This window comes from Kogia breviceps, chromosome 8, assembly GCF_026419965.1.
Source record: "Kogia breviceps isolate mKogBre1 chromosome 8, mKogBre1 haplotype 1, whole genome shotgun sequence".
Taxonomy (NCBI): domain Eukaryota; kingdom Metazoa; phylum Chordata; class Mammalia; order Artiodactyla; family Physeteridae; genus Kogia; species Kogia breviceps.
This window is the reverse complement of record NC_081317.1, coordinates 40317031-40334121: the sequence shown is the minus strand read 5'-3', so window position 1 is coordinate 40334121 and position 17091 is coordinate 40317031. Positions and strand designations below refer to the sequence as shown.

Genomic DNA, 17091 nt, shown 5'->3' with positions numbered 1-17091 from the left:
AACACCATCCACCCTCCTCACTGTGTGTTTGTGTGCCTCTAGAAACAATTAACTGCAGTTTGCATAATTAAATTCACAATCAAGTGTGAATACTGAGATCTAGCTAGAAAAATTAGTAGCAAAAGCAACATAAGCTAGCTTTTGTTAGAAAAGCAAGAGGAAGATTTTTTAAATGCTTCCAGTTCAAGTCAGAATTAAGGTGTCTAAGTCCCACCAGCTGTGGATGTTTTGCTATTGTTCCTTGAAAAAAAGAAGAGTCTATAATAAATATGTCCATTTGAGAAAAATGCCATGTTTGTTAAGTTTTTCTTAGCCATTCCCAAGTTACTTTAAATTTTGTCCGATGTTCAAGGACAGAGTACGTATTGGTTAGGATGTGTTCATAGATGTATCTCCAAATAATTTTTCATGAAGGCTGCCAGCTTCTGAACATCTTCTCTCCTGTTGGCATTATACAGAGAAGCCATGATGCCTGCCACAGACCCATGCCCTTTCAAGGAGATTATATTGAATTCAAGAGCTTTATTGAGAAATCTTTTAGTCTAAAGCATCATCTCCTTTGGCATTGCCAATGCAGAATGGAATATTCATCTTGCTTCAGAATGGAATATTTGTCTTGCTTCTATTCTGAGCTTCACTGGATATACATAAGAGCCTTGAGAATTATCAATAATATCATTAATCATTTGAGATTTGACAGAGCTAAGCTTCATGGTTGCTTCACCACTGTTAGTCTTTTTTTTTTTTGCAGAACTTCCCCGACCAGGGATCAAACCCTCACCCCCTGCAGTGGAAGCATGGAGTTTTAACCACTGGACCACCAGGGAAGTCCTTCACCACTGTTATTCTTAATATACTCCAAGACAAAGCCAATGTCATAGAAGCTGAAACAGGGAGCTGTGTTGAATAGAGTTGTTTCTGGCTTGCACTTTGTATTCTAGGATGGAGGGGCACTTTCTGAGGGTGAATCCTAGCAAGATATCTTGACAGATCACCACTGTGACCCCTGCAGAGCCAGTATTCTGCTGGGCACCATAAAAAATCACACCAAAAAAAAAAAAAAATCACACCAAACTTGTAAACACCAAACTGGTTTATTTGGGAAATTTGAGGACATGTCAAAAACCAGAAGTGCTCCCCTGACATCAGGGATAAAGTAAAATTCTACTCTGGACCTAGTCTCATTTGTGCAGTAATACATAGAGGAAGTGACCTGATTGAAGTTCCAGGGGCTTGGATCCAGAATTTTCCTATAACTTCTAAGTTTAGAATGGATGACACTCACAGTTCCCAAACTTCTAGGCTTCTGGGGGTTTTCATGTCAATCAGGTTTAAGGGGACAGCACTGAACTGGCCCAACCAACCCTCCTCTTTGCACAAAAATCATTATCTGGAATGGCTAACAATTTCCACATGAGATTCTATGTGTCGTTAATAATCTCAACTAAAGCTGTTGGCCTGTGGCTCATTTCAAGAACACTAATGCCAACTCCTTTGTGGTCTAGTAGTTCTTTTTGTATCTCTAACAACACAGAGCTAGGCAGCTTGGTGGCCTGAGCTAAATACCTCCAAGTGTTCGCAGTGCATCCCGAGCGGCATGGGTGGAGCTGGCTGGAGAGGATCCATCACAGGACAGTGCACATCTCTCTCCTGTCTCTTATTTCCCTATAGTCAGAGTTTTCCCCACTGGGAGTTAACTCCTTCATCATTCCAGATTGCATCACCCAGCCTCTTTGGTGGCTGTTAGAGAAGTCAGATTCCTTGCCTGTGAGGTGTGGCATTTTATCACAGTCTGAAAGTGGAAGAAAAAGCCAGAAACTCGGGGCACATTGCTAGTTGCTCTGGATGTTCGGTGGCAGCCTTGAGATAGGGCCTGGCACTCTCCTATAAAATGACTGATTTATGCCCCAGATGGCATAGCTGTGAAGGCCCAACTGACATTGGTTGCAGCAGTGGCAGCTGAGGTGGAGCAGGAAGCTCTCACTCATACTTTGTGGCTCTCCTCCCTGAAATTAGCCATGCTGCCTGTACAAGAAAAGCCTCTTCTTGCAACAACATGGATGGACTTGGAGGGTATTATGCTTAGTGAAATAAGCTGGACAGCGAAAGACAAATACTGTATGATATCACTCATGTGGAATCTAAAAAATACAACAAACTAGTGAATATAACAAAACAGAAGCAGACTTACCAGATATAGAGAACAAACTAGTGGTTACCAGTGGAGAGAGGGAAGGGGGGAGGGGCAAGATTGGGGTAGGGGATTAAGAGGTACAAACTACTATGTGTAAGATAAATAAGCTACAAGGATATATAGTACACACAGGGAATGTAGCAAATATTTTATAATAACTATAAATGAAGTATAACCTTTAAAAATTGTGACTATGCTGTACACCTGCAACTTATATAATATTGTACATCAACTATACCTCAATATAAATAAATAAATAAATAGAAAACCCTCTTCCTTTGATGGGCTGCGTATAATAGCAAATAGCTAGCTAATGAAGGAAAACGAATTTTTTTAAAAGTTATGAAAAAGCTCTCGGGATGGAAGGGAAGGCTGGGGAATGAAACGTGTAAACAGAAATTAGGCAGTTCTAGAGTACTGAGAGCAGAAACTATCCAAAGTTCTCTTCTACTGGTGCTGCTGAAAAAACTGATAATTTTGACTTGCTTCCATTATTTTGTTCAAGGTTCAAAGTCCCAGGGCAAAGTATCTTGTTGGGCAAGGCTGGGTCAAATGCCCACTCTTTTGGGTGATAAGGAGTCTCTAATGACCAAGATTTCTATCTCATCAAGTCTACATACAACAGGGAGAGAAAAATTCTAAAAGGAAAACAGGGTTCTATTAGAAAGGAAAAACTGATGCTGTGTTGTTTAATAAAATTCACCCCTATGGCTGTTCAGCATCCAAACAATTTTATTCCCATATATATACTTTCAAAAATACTCCTGACCAACAGAATGCAGCTATGCCTCATAAAGTAAAAAAATTCGCACTCCTTCCTCAGAAGGAGATAATTCAATGTATCATCATTTACTGCATCAAACTCTATGTCAAGTGTGTTTAGGTGAAATAAATTTCTGCTCTAGCTCCAGCTCAGCTGTCTTAGATCAAGTGCCTAGAAGCAGAGCCCAGCCCTGGGATTCTTGTGCAAATGATTTGCTGGGGAGATGCTCTCAGGTGAAAGGGAGTGAGGGAAGCAGGATAGGGCAGGGAATCGGTCAAGCCATGATTTGATCTCAGCTGGAGATTAGTGTCAGCCTGATCCCACAGAATTCTGGAGTCTGGACCGTACACAGAATTGGTGCCAGTTTGAAACACAAGTATGAATAAATGATCTAGATTAAAAAGGCCACGTGATTTACCAAATGAAGGCCCCAACCCATCTGGGACCATCTCCGCCTGGAACATATAGTTTGGTAGTATTAGCCTTACCTCTCTTGATTTTATTTATTTTTTACTTTTGGCTGCGTTGGGTCTTCGTTGCTGCCTGTGGGTTTTTCTCTAGTTGTGGCTAGCGGGGGCTACTCTTCATTGTGGTGGCTTCTCTTGTTGTGGAGCATGAGCTCTAGGCACACGGGCTTCAGTAGTTGTGGCTCGCAGGCTCAGTAGTTGTGACACATAGGCTTAGTTGCTCCGCAGCATGTGGGATCTTCCCAGACCAGGGCTCGAACCCGTGTCCCCTGCATTGGCAGGCGGATTCGTAACCACTGCACCACCAGGGAAGCCCCTCTCCTGCTTTTAAAATGGGGACTTCTAGAGGTCCCAAATTCCCTTATACCCTCCTCATTAAGTTTCCATTTTCCATTGAGGTTAGAAAAAAACACATAAACTTGCCAAGTAAAAGTAAGTTGATCTCTTCCATTTAAAAATGATCTAATTCAAGTTAGATAACTCTTCAGTTATCTTACAGGTCAGACCTATTATTAGGGCTGTTTGTTTTTGCTAAAAGCTCTTTCATTTCCACCTTTCCAAGACTTTCCAAGGTCTGGGTGCAAAGGGTTTAGGTGTTCTGATAATGGAAGGAAAGGGCCTTTGTTAGTAAACTCTGACCTCTGAGGCGTAGTCTGTCTGGTGTCTGAATTTTGGCACCTACTCTCCCTAGTTACCACTGAATGACCAAAGCTAGTGTTAACTGGTGGTCTGGTTTCTCAGCACTCAGCCCAGTGGTCTTCCTTGACCAACTTGATCTCACTTTGGCTTTCACTGGTATTGACAACCCTTTGAAATTCTGCTGTGTCTCCATCCAGTCCCTGGGTGGGCTGTTTACCTTATAGCTCCTGTTATGCAGTAACCACCCCCTTCATCACAGTGGCCCCATGGCAAGTCCCTTAGCACTTAACTAATATTCCTCTTACGCCATATAGGAATCAAAGGGAATTCTGAGGAGAGAACGGGAGTCAGGTTCTCTCTGTGCCCAAACGTGATATGTCTAAATTCTGCTGTGCTTTACTAGCTTATGTGGTCATAGGGACACTTTGCAGTGTTCCAAATAGGTGTCTTGAGCCTTGCTTCTGTTTTTGGCTTCTTATTCAACCTCCCTGGAATTTCTGCTCTCCCTTGCCCTGCCCCAGGCTGAACCCTAGGGCGATCTCTGAGGGACTTAGCTGGCACTTTCTACACTGGTTTTGCCAAATCTGTCTCATTACTATCAAAATCACTTCTCCCACTTTTGGTCTGATATGCAGATATCGTATGCTTTCCCTTGCTACTCTATAGACTTCCTTCATACTAGGTGAACAAGGTGGCCCTTCCTTTCCAATGAAGCCTGTCTTTAAAGGTAGAAAGACTTTAGGGAAAAAAGGGGCAAAGGGAATAAGATGTCCAAAAGGGGAAAATGGGGAATTCCCTGGCAGTCCAATGGTTAGGACTCTGCGTTTCCAATGCCAGGAGCATAGGTTTGATCTCTGGTCCGGGAGCTAAGATCCCGCAAGCCGTGTGCTGTGGCCAAAAAGTGTGAGGTTTTGGTGACCAAATGTTTATTTCTGGGGAGAATGTTTGAGATTTTGAAAAGTGTGAGGTTTTGGTGACCAAATGTTTATTTCCTTCACAATTACAGGTTTGGGGGTTATAGGTCTGAGTTCGGGGGAGGAGGGAGAAATAGGGGGAGATCTGTAGAGAGGGAGGATAGGAAATTCTTATGGGTTCTGGACAAAGAGTGAGGTGGATAGAAAGCTTTGAGGTCATAGGATAGCTGGTATATCATTTTACTCCAACACTGTTGCTAGTGCCTGTTGCTCAGTTAGCAAACAGGGAAGCCCAACCCCACAAAACACTTGCATTTCACATTTTTCAATATGTATTTGCACATCCAACCACCCTGACTCAGCAGATGAGCTCCCCATTTTTAATATAGACAAACGGATAACTGCTTGGGCTTTAATTTTTCAGGTATTCCCTTCTCTCCTTTTCCTCAGGTCAGATTTCTTCCCTGACTGGGTGTTGAGGCCTTCCCTGACTTGGGTAAATGATGTTAATCTGTGTATATATGCCCCATGTCTTTATTTTCTCATCTGCTAAGAGGAGCAGAAGGCAGAATTTTAGTCAACACACTGGGATTTTCCTGGTGCAGTTTTGTTTCAAGCAATATGCTTGTGAATGACTATACATACACGTACACACACGTCTGCTGGTTTCTACTTAAACACATCTCACAGTACTATGAGGTTTCTTTTTCAGTACCAGCTTGTTGTAATTACTGGTCTCTCCAAATACTTTTTGCTAACCACTGCCTCTTCAGGACCTACCACTGTACACCTAGGAACTAAATATGTATTTGATGAATTAATGAAAAAATATGGAAACTTGTGGTTCTCTTAACTACATGTTGCTATATTACAGGTCTTCAAAACTTTTGAGGAATTTGTTAAATAGGCAGATTCCTGGCACCTCTATAGAGATTGTGGTTCAGTAGAGCTAAGTATGGTCCAGAAATTCTCACTTTTAACCAGCACTGATTTTGAAGGTGGTCCTAAGAACAGTTTGAGAAACACTGCAACATTGCTTCCCAAGGGTTCAATGCCACCATCAAGAAGTTGGGTTGGGACTTCCCTGGCTGTCCAATGGTTAAGACACCATGCTTCCACTGCAGGGGGCACAGGTTTGATTCCTTCTTGGGGAACTGTGATCCTGCAGGCCACAAGGCACGGCCAAAAAAAAAAAAAAAAAAAAGCTGGATCAGTTTCATTTCAAACTTGCCAACAATGGGCAAACCTTGGTAAGTGGGAGATGTAAAATGTAGCATTCAAGGTTACTTTAATTTACATTCAGCCATCATCGAGTCCCTTTTCAATGAACATTTTGATGGCACTGAACACCTACCTATTGACAGAAAAGTTTCCACTGGTCTAAAGAGAATGTAAAATACCGGTCTCTTTAACTAGCAGCAATCTTAATTAAGCAAACCACACCCTATCGCTTGTGGAACAGTAATTCCATTTTGAGTACCAACAACATAAGGCATTTCAATACAAAACCACTAATATGGTTAACAGAAAAATTGCTGTCCATTTTCCTAAAAGATTCAGTCTCTATGTGTTGCAGTGTTATCAGTGATTAGATTTAGGAGTAACTGACAGATCATTCAATAAAATTCAAGTACTTTATTATCAGTTTCATTACGCATACTATTAACATTTGAATAGTTGGGAAAAGATTTAAATTCCTTTCCTTCTCCTGAAAAAACTGGTGCAATCTGGTTTCCAACATTGTTTGCCTATCAGTTGATTTTCAAAGTTAAGCTAAAAACACTTTTGAAACTACATTTAAACTTTAAAAAGTTCAATAAATCAGGCTAGTATTTACTTTTTACAAAATAGGTTCAAAATTCCATTTGTTCAGTGCATTTTAAGCTTACTTCAGAGAATTTTCTCAAATTGCCAGCCCATGTTCAGATACCATTTACCAGGTGGAAATGAAAAAGGCCCCTCCCTCCAAACTTATGTCCCCAATTTACCAACGTCAGATTTTTTTTTTAGTAGGTTGTGTTCAAGGTCTGATTTTTAAAAGGCAAAAATAAAAACTTTCAGCCAAGAGTCTATTTACATAGTTTTTAAAAGATTTTTTGATGTAGACCATTTTAAAGTCTTTATTATTGAACTTGTTACAATAATGCTTTTGCTTTTTGGTTCTTTGGCTGCAGGGCATGTGGGATCCCAGCTCCCAGACCAGGGATGGAACACACACCTCCTGCATTGGAAGGGGGATTATTAACCACTGGACCCCCAGGGTAGTCCCTACACAACTAATTTTTGAATGACAAACGAAAACTTTGAAAGCCAGTGTTCTCTCCAGGGATACTTTCCTCCAATATAAGTAACAATTTGACTAAAATGTTATTACCGATAGTTTTTCTCTAGGGGAGGGGCACATTTCAGCATATGTACACTATACCGACCCTATGCAACCCAAACTTACCCATACTTAAAATACCCAAGAGGAAAACTAACACCCAAGTGGCAATTCAGACTAATTTCACCTTTGGGGAAACCTTATCACAGGTAGCATAAGTAATGCTGTGATACCAGTCACTTATCAAGAGAACACCCCACCTCCCTCCCTAAACCAAAAGGGGTTATCACTGAAATTTTAAACAACTTTGCATGTAATAGTCATACACAGTTCAGAAAAGTTTGCTCACTTAACGTTCTGCTATCATACACAAGTCTCTTTCCTAAACTTAAACAGAATTGCATCCATGAATTCTTTTCCATGTAATTGCTGAGCTGTTCTCAGGCTTTCTGGACAGTTGGAAGTTAACAGGTAGCATTTTAAGGATTTACAAGCCAAGAACCAGAAAAAAATATTTTACGTTCATCTGTAAACATTCTCACAACAGACTGGAACTATTTTTAAAGTTAAACCTAAGAAACTCAAAGCAGCTCACCGGTAATGTGAGAATAGGAGGACTTGTAGAATTGGAACGACTCCTCTTCTCATTATGCTGGACTTCCTTTAAGAGCCCAACTACTGTAATTTTTAACCTACCACCCCTATCATATCTGATTTATAAATGCTAGAAAAACACTTCACACGAAAAATATATAATTTAAGATTACTGTATTTCCTTACAAGAGGAATGTTTTAACAAATTTTACAGGTGTCAATCAACCTTTGTTCGAATTGGGCACACATCAAATCTAGCATTTTGGGAGTTTTATTTGGAAGTGAACTTTTAACTATCAATACAAATTCCAAGATACTACACAAAACATCCACAGGAACTTTTTTCATCTTTTTTTGAATTGTTCACAAACATTTCCTACATAATCCAACATACAACAGAGAAATGGTACATCTTTTTCTTTCAATTTGCATACAATGGAAAAACAAGAATATATATATATATTTTACAAAGTTTAACTAATAGACACTACCCAAGCTGACAGTTTAAGTCTATAGGTGAGAAATTATCTAATAAAAAATAATCAGAATTTATTTAGCATCAGTCACTTCCATAACCAAGTATTATTAATAAAACTTGCTGCCATTAAGCCTCTGGTATATACCTATACCAACTACTCCATCTGTTGTATTGCTCCCCACCTTGGTTCTTCACAATTACAAACAGAAAAATGTTGCAAAGTAGGGGCAAGCATTTGCAAAAACAAACAAAAATCCCCAGCTTATTATATAAGCATGAATGTGTGGTGGAATTTCTTCCCAAGCAATGGACTTTCAAATCACTTAAGAAATCACCAGAACTGAATGTGTCAAGGTATTTTGCCTAAGTCCAAGAAGAGATGCATTTATTTATATCCAACAGAGGACTGAAAATTAAACTTAGTGTTTAGTTTGGGGGCAGGTTGGGGGGAATTCAGCCATTTGAAAAATGACCGTCTTAAAAAAAAAAATGACCACCAAAAATAGGTTCACTAAATTTATTTTAAAAATCATAAAACGTTTCTTACAAAAGAGCATTACATTCTGCACACTGCTCTGAATAGATGCCAGGGACATATGGACTATTGTTACTTTTCCTCCCTGTCCCACCCCCCCCCCAGATGTTACAGTGATCACAAAGTAAAGTGTTCACAATAATTACATGGGGGGATTTTTTTTAAACCACCAACAATGAACAAAAATTAAAATTCACTCACTCTGCTGCTGTTTCAAAATTTCAATGTTAGTTTTTGCACACCCTCCCCCACCCCCCAACCCTGTTTGTAAGGAACTAAAACATTACATCTGGTGAACAGCAAAGATTTCACTACACCTCAAATGCAGAACACCTATGAAGCAGAGGAATGTTGGCTTTTTAAACAGAAGCAGATAAAAAAAAAAAGATGCAGGACTCCTTCAGTTCTTCACTAGTCTTAGAAAAACTTTCCAGAATACTGCTTCACACTATAAAAAAGAAAAAATATCTTGCATTAGAATCCTTCAACATCTGCATACTGCTTCACACTATAAAAGAAAAGAAAAAAAAGTACGAATTAGAATTTTTGTTCGTAACATCTTAATCAACATTAAGACAATTTCAATGCTAAATTAAAATGATAAACATGTCCATTACAGAGATAAGAATTAAAACATTAGCAATTACAAATTAGAGCAATGTAAAACCCAAGAAAACAGATTAACAGTAAATCAGACATTAGTAGGGCAGAATTAAGAAAATCAAAAGTTGTTAATATTTGGTAGAAAAGAAATGTCAGTTAAGGTGTGAAATGCTGCATTTTACAGCACCAATCATTTGTCCTGTAGAGGCATGGCCTGTGCCATATGGCAGACTGTGATTTGTTGTCGATTTAGTTATCTAAAAACAACAAAATCACTAGTCTTCCACACAGAACTAGACCAACATCCATTGAATCTTCTATATTTTCTACAGGCTCTGTATAATTTATAACAAGTGGTTTTGGCAGCAGTTTTCACCAGAGAAATGAGAAGTTTGCTTGGTTAAGGCTTCTTCCAGCAAGATTAGTATTGAATGTCTTCTTTTTTTAGTAAGAAAGCAGAAGAAAATTAAAGCAAAGCTATTAGAATGTTTAGAAGTTAGGTCCCCAAAAGGTTGAGACACCATGGCTTCTAAAAAGAAAAATCAGTTGAGAAGAGAAGCTTTTTAAGGTTTTAGTATGTTTAGACTAACATAAAGCTAAACAAACTGACCTGTTCTGCAGCAAGTACTGTGCATTCTGTATCTGGTCCTGTGTTCCTGTAATGGTAATGATCCGGTCTTCGGACCCTTCTAAAGGCTCATCAATTTTGATCGACGCTCCTGACTCATGACGGATTTGTTTAATCCGCTGACCACCTTTGCCAATAATAGATCCAGCCAGCTGAAAAGTTTTAAAAACAAGTGTTTATTACATACTTTCAAAGTATTATCCTGTATGTTCAGTGACCATCAAGCGTATTACTTTGTACAATGTATTGACTATGCTGTGCTAATTTAATGCCCCACACTAGTCAAGGTTTGAATTACAATGTAGTTACATCACCCATTGACATTTCCTTTAATAAATGAACCAGGGGCTCAGAACCCTCCTAACTGCTTTTTAATGGTACTGAACATCTTTTGATAAGGCGTAAACTGGAGAATGACACCTCACCTTGAAACACCATTTTAATCCTAAAATGGAATATTTTTGTTAAAACCTTGTATTAAAAGCCAGGGAACTTGACTCATTAAATGTCCCTTATAATATTAAAGATACTTACATCTTTGGGAATAGTTACTTGTGTAGTAATAATAGGTCCACCAAGATCACCATATGAGCCACGACCCCCTGCATAGGAATAATCTGATTTAAATAATGAGTATTAAGTTCATTTACAAAGCATGAAATAATATTTGATTTCACAAAGAAGAAAACTTACCATATCCAGAGCCACCCTAAAAACAGAACAGAAAAAAATAGAAAAATTACTTCGCCTTCAAAACTTCAGGTATTTTAACATTAAATCCCCCAGAGTTTAGGAAACCAAAGTCCTTCCATATCTTCCCTAGTAAGTAAATTTCAAAGACAATCCTCATGGGAAGAAACCATTCAGGAACACAGCATCCCAAGAAACAAAAATGTTATTATGGGGGAAAATAAAACACTTATTGATGAGTAAACAAGGATCTCAAAATTATTAGTGACACGAATAATAAAACACCCATTGATACTCAACCTGTGGTTCATAAGCCATCTGCCACTCTGATGGGCTCCATGTATCTATTGCAGAGTCCCAGGTTTCATCAGCACTGAAACCAACCTGTGTTAGAGATAAAACTATTAATAGGAACCTGCACTATTATTTGTCTGAGCCACCATTTCTACATGACCAATTACTTCTTCACATCTCTATATAAACTGGCAGTAATCATGTATTTTGAGGGTAACAAAGATGGAACAAGTCTTAATATCCCAGCAAACACCCGAAACAATGATTTAAGTGGTTATCTACAAAAGCTCGTTTGTAAGACAAAACTCTTCAGTTAATAATCTTGAACAAAATGTTAGCTGTCTGACTTTAAGACCCTTTTTAGCACTCATAAATAACATTGATGAAACATCAAAGTTCTTACCATGCCATCGTAACGGTCTCCAGGTCTTCCTCTTCTGTCATAGGCCATTAGATCTCTGCAAGCATAGTATTTGTTGTAATCTCAGCTGGTCACATAAATCAAATAAAAACCTACCCCTCTACCCATAAAGTGCGGCTTCTTGTACGTTAATGTGTGGATGAAAGAAACTTACCCCCCTCTAGGTGGTGGTGGTGGAGGAAGAGGAAGATTCCGAGCTCTGCTACCACCCCGGCCACCTCGTCCAGGAGGAGGTGGAGGTGGTCCTCGACGAGGGCTCATATCATCATAATCTCTTCTGGATGGAGGCATGGGACGCCCACCCCGACCAGGAGGCATTCTGTCAAAACCACCTCTTCCCCTCATGGGAAATCCCACAGGACGTCCACGACGGTCATCAAACATCATTGTAAAACCACCATAATCATAGGTTTCATCGTAAAAATTGGGATCATAAGGCTGAGCACGTCCTTTGATGGGAGACTAAAACAAAAACATAGCAACTTTACAGACTGAGAAAGAAGCCCTGTTCACACCAACCATTCTTTTAACAAACAACATTTCAAGCCCTTTGTATTTATCCTGGGAGGTACTAGAAATAGGAATATATGCAAAGATAGCAAGGATTTTAAAAAAGCATTTCTGGTGAGTTTTAAACCAAAAAAATTGAGTTTTAATGCTTGCGAGGTAAGGACTAACAGCTTTATTCTACCCTTAGAGCTTAAGTAACAAGACTACAAACCCCATTCACATTTCACAATGGGGATTATGAAGAGGTGACCACCCCAAGGGCTGAGGGGATCAGTATCCTGGGTATGCAGTGTAGCACTATAGAGGAACCATAGGAACTTCTTTTGAAGGACCAAAGGCTATTAAAAACCTCACCAACAATATAAAGACAACTTTCCAGATTCTCCTAAGGTATTTCTAAGTTAAAGTGACAGCTAAAAGCAGGGTGATAGAAAATTGTTATGTGAAGGAAAAAGTAAAAGCCATTTGTTTAAACGTTCTCAAAGTACTTTTGAACAAGACACTTGTTTTACAAAATTAAACACAAGTAAAATAAAGGGTTCTGAAGGTACCTCTGATATAAGATCAAGGATGATCTTTATGCACTCTACAACCCTATCAGGTTTTCCTCCAATAAGAACGACTCTGTCAGTGGATTGAGGACAACATTCCTGGAAAAGCTTGATTGTTGTCTGAGTGTTCTGTAACAGGTTTACAAAAAAAGCAGCATTACTCAATCAGAAAAAAGGAAATGCAGTACAAAAAATTTTCCAAGTTTAGACAGATTTGTATTTCAGTACAATTTTCCCCCATATAAAAAGCTTGTTAGTAACACTAGGACTTTGCATGATTAACTTTTGGCAAAATAACTTGTCTAGCACAGCCAGGCCTTTCTGTTATATTTTAATTAGCAAACTAGATAAACTTAAGGGAGGAAACTCAAAAAGGGGAATGAGAGAAGCCCACGGAACCAAGTCCACATAAAAAGCTATTTTCTAGTAATATGGCAGGAGGAGAAAACAGAACTATCACTTTACCTCTCGAAGTTCTTTGATTTTAGCACCTTTGACCCCAATAATTCCTCCTGCCAGACTCTGATGAATCAATAGTCTCAACTCGCAGTCAAAGTCGCTTCCTTTATAGTGTTGGTACTGCGGAGGGAGAGTTATAAAATTTTAGTCCCAAATCAAGGATTCCCCAAGAATACACACTTATCTGCTATAAGCATACCAATATACTGTTGCAGTGAGCAACCTGAATTTATATTTCAATAACTTTACCAGTTATGTGCTTATTATCCTCAATAGCCAGGCCCAAAAAGGACATTCTGCACCACCTTAAAAAACTATTTTATTTTCAGGTCCTGCAACACCATACCCACACTGCAGCCATTTAGCATGTCGCTGTTACCACAAAATTATTATTAACATTCAAATAACACCATAATAAAAATGACTGCAAAGCACTTTGCAAATGTAGTTAATTCCCACTGCAGCATGGAGCAGGGTCAACAGTGAGTTGTAAGACCATTCATTTATCACGTTTTTAAGCCTTTTTTCTATAGAGACGGGAAAAGTACACTATGTTGAAAATAAAATTGATCCTATGGGCCAGGCTCCATACTTCAGTGGGGTTCAATGGCACTATGACATACATTTAAGCATTCCACAGCATCAGATTCGAGCGGGAGCTGGCTGGTTGCAGTGGGTGATGGCAACTGCAGGCCCTGAAAGTAGAAAAATAAGAGTAATAGGTTAAGTGTCTAGTGTGATCAGGCTATTGTCGCATATATTGGTAAAGCTACTACAACATATTTCACATCTATATCGTTAAACGACAAGAAACTGCTTATCTACATTAAGAATCAACACACACTGCTTTTCTCTATACACCTAGTAAATAAATGATTACATAAAATTTAAAAAATCCTCGAACTAGATCAAACAGTCCTTTCTGACACAGTCCCACAATTATTCTAACTCAAAACCTCCTCTAAAACTAAAGCCCATAAAATATATGCTAAACCTCAAGAAAGTGCATGGCCACAGGTAGTTCCTATCTACTCCAGTGGCAAGACTACATTTTCAAACAAGTAATGTGGGTATAATAACCCTGCACATTAAGTGGCAGAGTGTAACACGTTGCTGCTACAAAACTGTTATAGCCAATGTCTCTCCGCCTCCCCCATTTTGCCTCATTAAAACATCCTTTAAGCACCCCCCAACTGCCAAATACATTTTAAAAATGAGCCTACCTCTTCCAAGGTAGGGATGATTTTCTTCAGAATTTCTCCAATTGTTTCAATATCAGCACTGATACTCAATATGCTGTCAAACATCACAAATACCAGATAGTACAAAAAAAGGTGGAAAAGAAAAATGAGTTTTGTGGTCATCACCAGTAGTCAAACAACTTTTACAGAGAAGAACATACAATTATTTAATCCTCCCCATTTAAAGTAGCCTATTTATACATTTTCCACATGCATTTTGTTTTATGCCCAATACAAACATGGTAACATTATTAGGAGACTTGCAGAGAGACAGAGAATGGGCTCTTGGAAGGGCTCAGATTAAGTGGGCAATAAATTGACCAGAACTGAAGCAGAGTTGAATACTTATGTTCCCCGCCACCACTAAGTTAATTAAGGATACCCTCGCTGTTACATTGGTAAAACTGGCACACCTTCTCTTAGGCAAAGTGGGGGAATATGCAAGTGGTGAACATTATATTTGGAGTAAGGTTATGAATACCAGTTAGAAATTAGATCACTAATGGGCTCTGCAAGAAAACAAATACAAATGCGAGACAAAAACAAAGACAACACAAATGAGAAGTGAAAGAAAGTGAACCAGAGTTAGCATTTCATCAGAAAAAATTATGAACAGGCAATGTTGGGAAGCAAGGTGGGCCACAAAGACAGAGCGAGAGACTATTTCGGTAACATTTTGATTTACAATGCAGCAAATATGCAACACTTGAAGCTGTGCTCCTTCCATCGAAATAAAATTAGTGGATCGTTTGGGTGGGCAACTCACGGTAAAAGTTCAGTGACAAAAAGACTTAATGGGGAAAATAAGACAGAAACTTGAAAAACAATACACCGTCTATAGGGGATACTATTTAATTATATAAAAGGCAGGTAATAAAATACATTTCTCTCTTTCTAATCAGGCAGTGAGGCATAAACTGTTGGGACATACCGCTCGGGGCCACTGCTGTCTGGGACTGAAACACTGGCATTGTACTGCATTGGTCATTGGCGTTCGTGGATGTTGGCATTGGGCATGGGCATTCAATCAGAAGTTGTCAAGTATGGTACCCGTTTGGCAACGAGCACATTTTTGGGCATAGCCAACCAGGGTTTTCACATGGGCGTTCAGGGGCGGATGGGCCAACGTCATGGTGGGCAACGCAGGGGTAAGTCGATCCAGTACATGGGCAACGGAGATATATGGCCAAAAAAACAAGGAGAGGGAAAAGGGGGAAAAGCAATAAATTTTAATTTAATACAAACTATACTCATACTCTCAATTAATGAAACAAGCTTAAGTTGTTCTGAAGACTAACACAATAATGGACTTCTCTATATCTGACTGTGGCTTAACATTTAAGGACCTTTAATGATGGTACTTTTTTTTTTTTTAAAACAAACAATGTTTCAGTAGCAGGCTGGCTCATGAGGGTAGACACAAAACCTGTCATGACTCGAATTCTTGAGGAAATGGGGAAATTATTATCCCAGATAATTATATAGAACATCTGGATTAAAAGGAAAGAGGTTTATAAAAGACAAAACAAAAATTCCCACACCACCAAAAACCCTAACTCTTAAAAGACTGTTTGGTTTCCTGGAGATTTAAAAACGCACTCCTAGATCCTAACAGGCAAGTTTGTAAAATTTAAACAAATTTTCAAGTTCAGTATACAGTAATCAAGAGGAACATACAAAGATCCGTGACCAAGAGAGAAATGAAAAAATACCAAATAAGTATTCAACACAGTTATTATTTGCCTCAACTTTAGCAAGGAAACATCAAGAGTGTGTACGTGAGAATAAAAATTTAGGAAATTTGGTGTACCCAAGTCCTATAAATATGCTCACTTCTGGTGATACCAACATTTAATGTGTCTAATCACAAGAGTCAACCCACTATAAAATATGAAGACTCAAACATATCATCGGCATTGACAAACGGCTTCCCACTTGTAAGATTAAGTGCCTACTCTATTCTTTACCCGTATCTTAATCATGCAACCTTAATTTCTTTGTGCTCCATGTGCAAGCTGTTAAAGAACAGATGGGCAAATTGGGAAAAAAAAAAGGGAATAAAAATTTTGGAGTTTAATCAGCCACCTGCAATGATTTTCAGTAATACTGTACTTGGTTCATACGTGGGAAATGGTACAGATTAAGAAATTTTATATTGTTATTTCTAATTAAGATGTTATCTTGCTCGAAGTGAATAATTTCGTGTAAAGTTATTAGAAAGTGAGGTGGTTTAATATAGACCCCCCCCCAACTCAATCTGGGCTTTGTTAAATCAGGAATGTCAAACCTTGAAAATCATCTATGTAACCAATTATTATAAAGGCTGGAATCTAGACTAGTAAATGATTTCTATGATGCAATTCTTTAATCCTACAAACACATAAACTGAAGCTTCCTGTGTAGTAGTTTAAACTCTTTAATACTTACGTCTGTACGGAGAGCCTTAATATTCTTGCCTCCTTTTCCAATCACTGCCCCAGCATTCTGGAGAAAATAAAAAGAAACTTATTTTGTCTTTTCCTAGAATTAATGTGTCTTCCTACGCTTTTAAGGTTTTAGCCAAAACCAAACACCACACATGTCTAACCTCTTTTTTGGTTATAGAGATGAAAATCTATTTGGGGATATCAAGACCATCAGGCTAGCAAAAATTAAAGAGTCTATGTGCTTTGGGGACTAAACACCAAGGCAGAGCCTTGAAACACTGAGAACGCCAGAAATATACTGAGTCTAAAACTTAAGCAATAGCACTAACTTTACAATGCCTTTCTGCAACCCAATTAAATA

The 17091-nt window shown here is 38.7% G+C and overlaps 1 protein-coding gene and 1 pseudogene across 20 annotated transcripts in view; both read right to left on the bottom strand.

Annotated features, from left to right (window-relative positions):
- Nucleotides 1-380: 380 nt before the first annotated feature.
- LOC131760792 (phosphoserine aminotransferase-like) lies at nucleotides 381-4373 on the bottom strand (annotated as a pseudogene).
- A 4502-nt stretch (nucleotides 4374-8875) lies between these two features.
- The window catches only part of HNRNPK (heterogeneous nuclear ribonucleoprotein K), an 11995-nt gene continuing 3779 nt past the window's right edge, over nucleotides 8876-17091 (bottom strand). For 5 of the 20 annotated variants that reach the window (XM_059072299.2, XM_059072300.2, XM_059072301.2 and 2 more), the window contains 13 exons: nucleotides 16732-16788; nucleotides 15236-15279; nucleotides 14287-14359; nucleotides 13687-13758; nucleotides 13070-13183; nucleotides 12605-12733; nucleotides 11698-12005; nucleotides 11526-11580; nucleotides 11129-11212; nucleotides 10832-10847; nucleotides 10673-10755; nucleotides 10121-10290; nucleotides 8876-9415 (listed from right to left, as the gene is read on the bottom strand). In XM_059072299.2, the coding sequence (XP_058928282.1) occupies nucleotides 9382-9415; nucleotides 10121-10290; nucleotides 10673-10755; nucleotides 10832-10847; nucleotides 11129-11212; nucleotides 11526-11580; nucleotides 11698-12005; nucleotides 12605-12733; nucleotides 13070-13183; nucleotides 13687-13758; nucleotides 14287-14359; nucleotides 15236-15279; nucleotides 16732-16788 (1239 nt within the window). In that variant the 3' untranslated portion in view covers nucleotides 8876-9381. Of the gene's footprint in view, nucleotides 9416-10120; nucleotides 10291-10672; nucleotides 10756-10831; nucleotides 10848-11113; nucleotides 11213-11525; nucleotides 11581-11697; nucleotides 12006-12604; nucleotides 12734-13069; nucleotides 13184-13686; nucleotides 13759-14286; nucleotides 14360-15235; nucleotides 15280-16731; nucleotides 16789-17091 lie in introns of all 20 variants that reach the window. The other 15 variants (XR_010841940.1, XR_010841937.1, XR_010841938.1 and 12 more) reach the window with 5 other exon arrangements.